General features: G+C 37.0%; 1 protein-coding gene across 1 annotated transcript; it reads right to left on the bottom strand.

Moving 5' to 3' along the window:
- Positions 1-867: 867 nt before the first annotated feature.
- LOC114755748 (ABC transporter C family member 10-like) lies at positions 868-9350 on the bottom strand. The gene is made up of 12 exons (XM_028944621.1): positions 9000-9350; positions 5823-7912; positions 5334-5654; positions 5164-5250; positions 3992-4579; positions 3759-3923; positions 2888-3182; positions 2592-2806; positions 2197-2502; positions 1789-1852; positions 1467-1706; positions 868-1178 (listed from the first exon to the last, which is right to left on the bottom strand). The coding sequence occupies exons 2-12, from the start codon at positions 7878-7880 to the stop codon at positions 1066-1068; spliced, it is 4452 nt and encodes a 1483-aa protein (XP_028800454.1). The 5' UTR covers positions 7881-7912; positions 9000-9350; the 3' UTR covers positions 868-1065.
- Between the last annotated feature and the right edge of the window lie 3024 nt (positions 9351-12374).

The raw sequence follows: 12374 nt of genomic DNA, 5'->3' as shown, positions 1-12374 counted from the left end.
TTGAATTTTTTTTAATGTAGATGATATATTCACCCATGCATCTTTTTTCGCATGGATCTTTTTATTTTTGAAAATGTTCCATTTACTTTAGTAGCAATTTATATTGGTAGACAAGTTCAATCTATTTTTTTAATTTGTTTTTAAAAGAAGGTTGGATAAATTAAAAATGTTATAATTATTGTTATTTTAAACAAAATTGGTGTATAATTTCTTATTTTAATTTTTATGCAACTTTAATAATTTTTATTAAAGTTGATGAATTGTATTATATATATTTATATCTTGATGGAATAGAAAAGTGAGAAAATTCTTTTAATTTTATAAGGTTTAAATAGTCAATTTTCGATTAGCTCCCCTCCTCTTTCCTTCTAAACCAAATAAAGTATCAATAAAATTCTTCCTCTTTCCTCCCTTGTATTAAAATGCCTCACCTTCCTTCCCCTTCCATACCCTCCCCTCTCTAACTCCCACCCCACCCAAATAAAATCCCTTCCTTCCCTTCTCCTCCCTTCTGCTCTGTCAAGCCAAACACAGTGTAAAAGGAAGAGAAGGAGAAATATAGGTGAGAAGCAGATGAGGGTGTGTAAAAATCAGACCTCATCATTGAAAGCAAAAAGACAGTCCTACCAACCCCTATTAAGATGAAACAATTTTTGAAATCGTGCGATTGAAGTGAGCTTTTGGCCCATAAGTCAAATGGGCCAAAAACTTATCCAAAGATATCATAAATTGTCTAAACATGCTTATGTGTCAATAAGCTGCTTATCAGTAGTTTGGAGCATGAATCCAAATAGACTCGCAGTCTCCATAGAAACAGCAAGTTATTCTTATTTTACTAGGCTCTTGATTAATCAGTCTTGCTAATAATTTCGCAGCTTTCAAAAGTTGATATCTCGAGAACCATGAATGCATAGGTTATTATTGCTCACACGTTACTGAGGTCTCAGTCTGCCCCAATATAATACGATTTACAACCTACAAATTACACTTTCTCAGTTATCTTATTCCTGCCAACCAAAAATAGGAAAACGAGCTTGCATCAGACATGGCCCGTAGTTAAATAGATTAATGTGATTCTGCAGACGGAAGATGAGACCAATATTCCTTCACAAGCTGTCCAAACAGAGAGTCTTCTCTCTTCATCAAGTTTGTTGGCTCATCATACTCCACCAATTTTCCTGCAAATTACAATCCAGAAAATTTTCTTCTCTTAGAAGAGATAACAAAAGAATCATGCTGTAAAAGGCAGACATCAGGTTTGGCTCAATGTTAAAGACATTATTTATAAGCTCATTATCTTGAACACAACGGTATTTTAACCAATACGTATGGGTTAAATTTTACTAAACTCAACTAGAACCTCTTAACTCCCCATTGGTGTGAATAGAATCAGACCCATTAACATATTGGCACGCGAAATGGGTATTCAATGAACACGAAGATTAATGGTAGCTAATGCTGCTTACCATCACTAATGGAGATAACCTTGGTGCAATCCATCACAGTTGGTATCCTGTGTGCTACTGTCATCACAGTACAATCAGCAAATTCACTCCTTATAGTTTTCTGCAGAATCAAATCAGTAGCATTATCAATAGATGCAGTTGCTTCATCGAGCACCAAAATCCGACTTCTCCTCAAAAGAGCACGCCCCAAACAGAAAAGCTGTCGTTGCCCCATGCTCCAGTTTGACCCATCTCCCACAACTGCAGAACAGTTTGTCAATTTTTATTAATCACAAGAGGAAAAAAGTTCATTCTGCATTGCTGTGTTAGTTGAACATTTCACCTGAGGAGTCCAAACCGCCTTCTTTCTCTTGAACAGCCTCTCGCAACTGACACTTTCCAAGAACCTTTAGGAGGAACAAATAATTGTTAGACATAATGTTAAATTATTTGACATAGTTTTTGACCATGGCCTCGACAGCCAAGCAGCAAGTAGTTGTATCATTTCTGCTTTTTATTCCCTTATTTCCAATTGCATTAAAAAGTACAGTGGTTAGTACTTCATTATGAAAGGAGATATGGTTTTTTTGGCCAAAAATGAAAGGAGACATATTAGAAAATTTGAGATTGTAATACAACTATTCCAAAGATTTTAGAGTGTTCACATGAGAGGCATTAATAAACAAACAAGACACCCTCTGGGTGTTGCTTCAACCGCACGAAGGAAACAGATAAAAGGTATTGTTCTTACCTCCCATATCTCTTTGTCAGAGTGTTGAGACAAGGGGTCCATGTTATATCTAACTGTGCCATTAAAAAGAGTGGGATCTTGTGGTATGATACCAAAACGTGACCTCAAATCATGGAGTCCAATGGCACAAATATCTATGCCATCAACAATAATGTTTCCACCTGCCGGCTCCACAAGGCGGAACAAAGCACCTATAAGGGTAGACTTTCCACTGCCTGTCCTGCCAACAATGCCAATCTTGTGCCCTCCTTCAATTGTACATGTGATCCCTCGAAGTACAAGAGGTGTATCGGGCCTATATCTTATCTGTTTCAGTGTAAACAAGCACATTGTGAGTCTTTAGATCAATTCCCATTTTGCTGAACTGTGCTTTTCAAAACAGTTGAGAAGCTCACCTGCAAATTATCTATTTCTACTTTACCTACTGCAGGCCAATTTAAAGGAGGGCGATTTCCTTCTATTACTTCCGGAGCCTCACTTGGTATATGCATGTATTGTTTCAGCCTCTCTACTGATATTATATAGTTTGCTATTATGCACTCTCTTTGAATAGAGAATACAAGGGATACATTTAGTGAAAGGCCATAAGAGAGAGCCATGCCAATAAATCCTGAAACAGCAGACCTTGCATGAGAACGTTATCCATAAGAACCGAGAAGGAAAATTAAGGCAATAATGACTAGGGTCTCACCAGAGGTAAAAGTCCCAGGTGGAAGCACTACCATGCATAGTGCTGCAGAGGCAAGAACAACTGCACTGATTGTTTCTAAACGTTGAATCAACCACTCACTTGCCACAAAATTATGGAAGAAAGGAGAAGCATTGACATCGATTAACTCAAGATTCCTGGCAAAGAAACGTTCTTCCTCCTCAAAAGCCCTTATTGTCATAGCTCCAGCAACAGACTCTGCTAGATGATTGGCTACAAAGGATTTTGTTGTGCCGTTCAGCCTCATCAACTGTTTCGCAGAGGCAAAGTAGTATTTCTACATAAAACAAGATTTTCTGGGTTAAAATTAACCTAACAAAGAACCTTGCGGCCAGCATGGTATTGATTGTCATATCTTAACATCAGGCATCTATTTATTTATTCAAAAATAAATAATGAAAATATACCACAGAGAATTGACTCCACTTTTTATTTCCCCAGGAAAGCATGTTACAAAGAGCCACATAAAATACAACATACATCTTCAAATATTTGTTTTCTTAGTTGATTTCTTCACTGATTTGACTATCTGAAAACATACTGAGAAGTTTCTTTATTGTAACTTTTTGGTGAACAGATCTTCATTCACTCATTCCTGGCAATCAATTACTTCCATGAATATTACCTTAACTTTAAAGTGTTAACTTTGCTTACAGTGAATTTTGAGCTTCTTGATGTCAACTTTAACTTTTCTTTCCTTCCAGAAATAGTTTCAAATCCCAGAATTTGCCCAAGACACAGAAGTATAATTCAATGCACATCATCTAATCATCTGCCAAATATGAGCATTCTGATTTGCAGCAACAACTTTTTATTTTGAAAAACACATACATAAAGAAGAATCTGCAAATACCTTCAACAGAAGTGCAACATAAACCATCGGTATAGAGATAAACAAGACTTGCCAAGTAACAACTGCCAGAACTGTAAGATTAGCATATAAATTTGTAGTGGCTCCAACAGCGAACATAAGAGTGAAAGGGACATCAAGATCAACAATGCTCAGATCAGATGAGACCTGCACCATGAAGATGCTCAGAATACCATTAATTTCATCACATTTCATTGCAATTGATGTAAGCTTACCCTACTAAGGATCCTTCCCAATGGCGTGGAGTCATAAAAAGATATAGGGGCACGAAAAAGGGAGTTTAGTAGCTGAGCAAACAAAGACGTTGATGATTGAAGACCCATAGCAACTACTCCAAGAACTCTGAACAGCAAGAAAATTGTTGAACCAACTCCAATCAACAAGTATACTGAAATCAATCGCAACGTGCTCACATGAGGATTGTCAACATTAGCAGCCATCCATGAGTTCTGTAATACCTGACCAATCACAAACGTAAGGTGGGAAAGGGCAGCCAAGGAGAAGTATAAATAACCCCTCCTCTGATTCAGATATTGAAAGTAAGGCTTTAGCCCATTGTCTCCTGTTTCTCTTTCTTCTTGTTTAATTAACTGATCACCATTTGAAGCCTTAAATTCCTTCTCCACATATGATTTAATAATCTCCTTAGCAGAACTTGGTCCTGCCTGAGCAGACGTCACATTCACAAGCCTTTCAGAACCAGCAGTCTCCTTGTGAGCATTGACAAGATCCTGAAATTCCTGGCTTGAAGCCAGTAGATAGTCATATGAGGCAGCTTGTCTAATTTCTCCATCAGACATGAGCTGCAAATAAAGAAACAATCCATCACTATTTTGACAATATTGCAGCAAACAATGGGAAGATGCTTACTGATCAGCCTCAAATTTGCTGCATTTAGGTTAATGCTAATCAAAGATATATAGTTCACCCCAAAAAAAAAAAAATCAAAGATATATGAACCAGAAAAATAGAAGGTACAGCAAAATTGAAAATGAATTTTCTCCAATAGATTTATTTATGTTATTTGTGGAGTTTGATATAAACAATAAACTGGAAGAGAAAAAGCCATTTTCCACATCAAAGGCCTCAATATGATATAAGACCAAGATAGAATTGATCTTGCCTAGCCAAAAGATCTTGCGTAAAGCTAAGTTTTTACAACAAAGCGATTTAAGCAATGTATAGAGAGCAAAATAGACCACTAGTGTCATCGAAAAGGAATCCTTTATTTGTGGAACTGTTCAGGTAGATGAAACAGCTAATGAAGATTAATAGAAGTATGCAAGTGTCTTGCAGAGTATGGGAACAAAAATCTCAGAACTAATAGAAGTCATTATATTCACTAATGACAATTTCATAAATAATTCATTGAATTAAAATAAGTTACCAAAATAGAATCAAATGCTGGAAGGAAGTCAACTTGATGAGTCACAAGTAAGACTGTCTTTCCCTGAAGTGCATCCATGACATATTCCTGCCAAATTAAAAGCCAAACTTGAGTGATAAATATCAAAGATGACACAAATGCATTATATAAAAAAGGGAAGTTGTGATTACATTAAACAAATTTGTGGCAGTGTGCGCATCAACAGCACTGAATGGATCATCCAAGACATATATATCAGCATTCTGATAAAGAGCACGAGCAAGCTGAATTCGCTGCTTCTGACCTCCACTCAAGTTTACTCCTCTCTCCCCTATTTCAGTGAAATCGCCATGGGGAAATAACTCTAGATCCTTCACTAAGGATGATCTTTCAAGTGTTTCTTGATACCTCTGAGAATCCATAGTTGAACCAAACAAAATATTCTCCCTTACTGTGCCTGTCTGTATCCATGCTGTTTGAGAAACATAAGCAAACTTTCCGTGAACTTCTATCTGCAAAGCAGAAAAGAGAATCAAAAGCTACAAAAGGGGCAAGACAAATTGCAAACAAATAAATTAGATATTAAGGTAAATGATATCATGTAACTTCCATATAAGCAAAATTGTCATCTACGATTATAGCCAAGAAATTCATCACAAGGTTTAGGAGTGAGAACTTACAGTTCCACGAGTATTAGGAACTTCACCAAGAATTGCAGCTAATAGGGTTGATTTTCCAGAACCAACTTCTCCACAAATAGCCACCTTTTGCCCTGGTTTAACCACTAGATTTATGTTTCTTAGAGTGGGCTTTGAAGCATTACCCTCCCAAGAAAAGTCAGCTGAGTTGATTAGGATGGAGCCCTTGAGCCTGTCACCTAAGTTCCTCTTTTTGACGTTTGCATTCAGTAGCTCTGGTGCCTCAAGGAATTTCACAATCCGAGTATATGCTACTTTTGCTTGAATAAGCATCCCAATAACATCAGCCATGGTCCTGATTGGATCCTGAACAAGGCGTAAACTGGCCACAAAGGTGAAAACATTATTTGCATGTAACGGGATTTTGAGGAAGTAGCATGCCCCAAATGAAGCAGCAGATACCATAACAGGTGAAGACCAAAAGAGAAAGGTGATGTATGCCTTTCTCAACTGTAATGCAGACAAACATTTCAACTCCACTTTCCTCAAACATTCTATTGCCCTCTTGAAATGGGTTTCCCACGCATATAGTTTCAGTACTTTCATATTCACTAAAGCCTCAGAACTAGCCTTCAATCTTTCATCCTGTGCCACCATAAGTTTGGTCTGATACTTATGCTGTAACTTTGCAAGTGGAGTATTGCAAAGCACAGTGAGGACTATTACTGCCAAGGCAGCAAATGTTGCAAGCCCCACAGCACGGAAAAGAACTATTAATGCAATGCACAGTTGAAGACTTGTAGTCCAAATCTGGTGAAACCAAAACGGGAATTCTCCAATTCTATAAGCATCTACCGTCACATAATTCATAATCTCCCCACTTGAATGCACCAACTTCGAAGCATTAGATATCCTCAATTGCTTTTTATAAATCGCTGCAGTAAGAAATGATCTAACTTTTAAACCAGTGAGCCTGCTTAGGAAATACCACTGCCTTTGTGATACTGACTCTATGATCTTGGTCAGGAAAAGTAATATGGCCAATACATACCCTTCATATTGGTAACTCCCTTTACCCTCAGCAACCAGTATGAAAGAATTCAGAAGCACTGGACCAGCAGAGATAGTGAGCACCTTCAGCAATGCATAAAACCCAGAGAACAATATATCTTTCCAATGGCACAACAAGATTGTCCACAAAAGTGATGGCTGCGACGATGGTTCCCTTTGTTTCTGTCGGTTCAATTGATCCAAAAACATCAAATAGCAACTTTGGGCTTGATCTTCCTCCCGCAACTTTGGGACGTCTTCATCCTCGAGTGTTTTCTCCTTACCCCTTTTCATCAATGGATTCAACCACCAAAACGTCATTTTGCTGAAGAATCCAGCTGTGGCAAATGGAGTTACATCGTTGAAAGAACTAGTTTTGCCAGCATCAGTGGAATGGTGGCCGTTTAAAGGAGCATAAAGACTTTCATCAATTTTTCCATCAGTGTCTGCATACGTAGACCGCTTATAAGAGCACACGAGCAACAATATTGCTCCTGGAAAAGATACAATATCTAAAGCTACCTTAAGTGACACTTCTCGGCCACTACTGGCATACAAAATGGAAATGACACAGAAAACACCAGAAACTAAGAAGAAAAGAATAGACAATAGCTTCAACCATGGTTTTGAAAGGTCTTTCAACCTAAGACTTGTTGTTAAACCCACCAACAACCATGTAAACCCCTGCGAAAACTCTAGAAACCACAAATGGATAGGAAAGGCAGTGTGAGTTTTCCTCAATTTCTCCTCTAAGACCCAAACGCCCAAGAACAAATGAACTAACCCAAGACAACCATTCACTATTGCAGAAGCCACCTGCAACTTCGAAAACCTCTGTACCTGGGCATGGTGGTGAACTGTCTGCGGGGATGACCTCTTTATTGCAGTGATTATAAGCATAATCAGCAGCAACACATCGAGGCAAATAATCAACGAATGATTGATGCAAGACGAAGGATCTCTCAAGAACTCGAAACCATAACTACAAGGGCTTTCCCCTGGTTCTGAACAACCAGATTCACCACAAAAGACGCTCCAGAAATCCCCCATTTTCCTCGCGTCTTGTCGCCGCTACTCAATGCCTTGCACAAAGAAATCGGAACAAAATTAATATAAACAAGAAAACCAAATTCAAATCCGTATCTTAAAACGAAAATGGTATGTTCTCACAATCAAAGCCTTCCATAACACCAGGAAAAAAAAAATCATGGGAGGCAGTAATAGAACATTAGAAGATTGTCAGAAAAATAGCGAGAATTGAGACAGCATCAGAACCTGAAACGATCGGCAACCCCAAAAGTGGTCCGCCGAAATATGCCTGAAGCTGTTTGCCTCTTAGGGAACCAAACGCAAAGCAGATGCACTTTTCCGAGTTGAAAATACCAAAACCGCTTTGCAACTTGTGAGTTTTCTAATGTTTTGTAAATATTTTCTTAATAAAGAAAGAAAAACCAGAATGCAAAACAACGATGGAGAATCGATCAGGTTGCAGGACCAACGCCTCTCGCTGGAACAGAGACACAACGAGGCTCACGCCTTTATGAATGGGCATGGGACAAGAAGCAGAGACGTTTATGAAGGAAGCGACGGTGTCGTCACGGCTCGCGTACGAGTTGCCATAGTCAACTAACATGTCTTTTGTCCTTCATGCTATATTAACGGTTTATGTAAGCTACGCATCAGCCATTTTAGCAACAAGCAAGACCATCACTTCTCTTCTTTATTTTTCTTTCCTAATTAAAGGGACAGCACTAATAGCCAGAAGTTCCTGTTTACAGGGAAGTAACAATTCCCAGTTTCCCACTAGGCTACTGATCCATAACTTCCTTTCGAAAAAGTGAAATTCTCTCTTATGTACATACACCATATTTGCTGAGTCCGATTTATTCCGTTCTTAAACGGTCCGGGTTAACCCGTGTGGGCTTGCACTGGTTACGGGAACCGCATGTAGCCGTTTTATGTTAAAAAAAAAAAAAATACTTTTCCAGCAACTACCCACTCATAAATCCTGCACTCCAAAGTTTCATTCAAACACTTCAATTGTTTGACATTGAAATTTCAAAGCTCAAACATTCTGAGTTTGACATTGAAATTTCAGAAAAAAAGAAAAAAAACCAGTAAGTCAGCAATTGAATCTACAATTTTAGTATAAAGAGGGAGCAAACTCACGAATCAACGGATCACGAAGAATGAAATTGACAGCAAGCAGTCGAGCACCTAGCAGGGACAGTGGGAGACTGGGAGAGGCAGAGGCGTAAGTGAAGAACACAAAATGAAGACTGAAGAAGACAATCGAACCTCTGGATTTCCAAACTCGCAAATGAAGAAGAACAAAAGGCTAAGGCACGTAATGGTAAAACGCAGTCGCGCAGAGGAGCGAGAAGTTAGCGTCGTCGACGTCGAGTGAAGAAGACGGTGGTTGACGATGTCGCTGAATTGCCGTGCTGAAATGGGGATGGTGGTGAGGGGTGAATAGCTGAAAGGAATAACGGGTGAATCGCCGAAACGTGAAAGGAAGGTGGGAACCTGGGCAGTTGTGGTGGGAATTCTCTCCTCAATATATAACATTCACACAAAATTAAATTTTAATAATACAAATTAATTTGTGCCTTTTAGAAAATATTAGATGAAAATTTTCAAAATTAATCAAGCAGTCCAACTCACAATTGTGAAAATAGTATTAGTAGCATGTCTAGGTGTAACACCAGTCTGTATGGTCAAATTTTAATATTTTGGTCATAAGGGATAAAATTTAATTTTAGATTAGGGGTTTAGATATTTTTAGAAGTGTTTTTTTAAAAGTATTTTTTCATAAATCAAAATAAATTTTTTATATATTTAAAAAATATACCATAAAGTCACTTCTAAAATTATTGTTTGGTTTCTATCCAAATATCATTTATATAAGTAACTTTTTAAATTTTATTTTTTAAAAAATAATTTATATGAATTTTAAAATTTTAATAGTTTTAAGCAAGAATCCCCCTTTTCTTGGAATCGATTTTTTTTTTTTTGAAGACAGATTTAAGTGTCGATTATTGTTTGTGTGCAAAAAATAGAAATAAAAATAAACAATTGTTTAAATAAGTAGGTATTGATATTTAAAAACACGTGACCCAACTGATAAAGGTTACCGGCCAGTCAGCCCCTCTGAAACCAATTCTGGCGGCCGCACGTCCGTCCATGTAGGGCCGACGAAAAAAGGCACTCCAAGCTCCCAAGCCATGGCGCCTCCAAAAGCGAGATGTTCATATTCTATTTATATTTTTTAATATAAAAATTAGTTTGATATTTAATTTAGTTTTAAATATAAGATTTAAATCTAATTTATTTCTCATATTTATTGATTTTTTTAAAATAATTTTTATAATAGTAAATAAGCCTAAATGATATTAAAATAACAAAGTATAGAGGGTTCAAATGTCAGGAAAAAGAAATAAGAATCGAGTATAGAGGAGAATTTTAATTTTTATTTACTTCTCACTTTATGTTTGAGCGCCATGTTTTCTCTTGTACAGGAGAACATTCTCTATGCGTGACACCTCGTCCTTCGTGGAAAACTTCTAGTTTTATTTCATATAAATATATCAAGTAATTTCATGTTATTGTTTTTTAGACCTTAAACAATATTTTAAAATCGTGATATAACTTATACATTAATCAAGCGTACATGTTAGGATTAACACCCAAAAAAAAACCACTTGCTTAATATTACTCCTGTATATTACATATACATACCTACATATATTCCTTTTTATTACAACAAATTTAAATGAGTTTGGTGCTAAGAATTTGTTAACTTCGTAGTATGTCTTTAGAGAGGACTTATAAATAAACTTTAAATCATTTATCAATAAAGTTCTCCTACTATTTGTGGGTTGCAGACTAAATTGTTTTATCAACTAAACTAATATTTATCATCTTCTTAAACTTACATTGTCTTTACTTCTAAATAGAACATCTACTTTATACTGCAAAATTAAACTACAAAGTGAATCTTATGGTCTGTTTAGTATAAGCACTTGAATGCAAAGTGAGTTAATAAAAAATTTTATATGATGGAATGTCATGGGAATTTATAGAAAAGGTGTTAAGAGAAGTTGGAATTAGAGCATGTGATAAAGGTTATTATGAAGTGTATAAATTCAACCAGTATGGCTATATTGTGGAATGGAAGGAAAAGAGAGTTGTTTAAACCTTCAAGGGAATTGAGACAAGGAGATCCCCTCTCACCTTACTTATTTGTTCTAGATATGGAAAAGCTTTATCACTTAATAGCAAATTGTGTGAGTTGTAAGGAGCGGATGTCTATGAAAATGGGGTGAAGAGGAGTTGAGGTATCTCACTTGCTTTTTGCAAATGACTTCTTGTTATTTTGTGAAGCTAATAAGGAGCAGATAAGTACAGTGATGGGAGTGTTGGAAAAATTTGGTGAAATCTTAGGACAAAAAGTAAATAATCAGAGAACAAGTATTTACTTTTCTAGAAATACAAACAGAGAAATGCAGAAAGAAATATGTGATATTTCTGGATTCAAAAAGGTAGAGGATTTAGGAAGGTATTTGGGGGCCATTTTACAAAAAGGAGAAGCTCAAAGGAAATTTTTCAATTTCTTGTTAACGAAATGCAGAAGAGATTAAGTGATTGGAAGAGGCAAACACTGTCGTTAGCAGGAAGATTAACACTGGTAGAATCTGTCACCAACCAAATGGTAGTGTTTCATATGCAGCATTCTCATGTGCCTAACAGAGTGAAGAATTAGCTAGAGAAGTTGCAAAGAGAATTTATCTAGAACAAAGAGGAGGAGAAAAGAAGTTTCAATGCAGTGAGTTGGAAGACTCTATGCACTTCCAAGGAGAGAGGAGGATATGGGTTGAAGAAAATAGGAGCTATGAAAGATGTCCTACTGGGACGTATAGGATGGAATATGATTGCAAAACCAGAGAGTTTATGCTCGAAGGTGTTATATGGCAAGTATGGATGGGGAGAAGACTTGCGGAAAATGTGTATAGCAAGGAATAATGATTCTGAAGTATGGAAAAATCTTGCAAGAGTATGGCCATATCTAGTTGAAAATTCAGGGTGGGAGATTGGTGATGGCTGCAAAGCAAGATTTTGGCAAGATAGATGGTTGGAGGATGGAAGTAGACCGAGAGATAGATGAGTGGTTTAGTTAAATGAAAGTGAGTTAAACAGTCTTGTGAAGGAAATGGTGGGACAGGATAGGGAATGGAATTATAGGATAATAGACAATCTGGTCTCGGAGGAAGGAAGTCGCCTAGAGAAGAATTTGGAGAAGACAACATTAAGTGGGGGACATCTATGGAAAAAGATTATAGGGTGGCTGATATGTACAAAATGTTAAAAAATGAGGAGAGGAATAAGGATGGGTTTTGGAAGAGTTTATGGAAATGGAAGGGGCCAAAAAGAATTCAAGAATTTATGTGGATTACAGCTCAGAACATACTGCTAACAGCTGACAAGAGGAGCAGGATGTTGGGAGGGTCAACTATCTGTTATAGATGTAATGAGGAAGTGGAAACT

This window comes from Neltuma alba, unplaced genomic scaffold (assembly GCF_004799145.2).
Source record: "Neltuma alba isolate B1F8T4 unplaced genomic scaffold, ASM479914v2 tig00010330_pilon, whole genome shotgun sequence".
In the NCBI taxonomy this organism is placed as follows: Eukaryota; Viridiplantae; Streptophyta; class Magnoliopsida; order Fabales; family Fabaceae; genus Neltuma; species Neltuma alba.
The sequence above is the reverse complement of the archived record's forward strand: the minus strand, read 5'-3'. Positions and strand labels throughout refer to the sequence as shown.

Bases quoted from the DNA above. Each gene is read 5' to 3' on its own strand.
- LOC114755748 (XM_028944621.1), bottom strand. From the start codon at position 7,880: ATGGGGGATTTCTGGAGCGTCTTTTGTGGTGAATCTGGTTGTTCAGAA. The intron at 4,580-5,163 runs GTAACTTATTTT...CTTTATTTGCAG, and splicing joins CAGCATTTGATTCTATTTTG to CTCATGTCTGATGGAGAAAT. The intron at 2,807-2,887 runs GTGAGACCCTAG...CTGCTGTTTCAG, and splicing joins ACCTGGGACTTTTACCTCTG to GATTTATTGGCATGGCTCTC.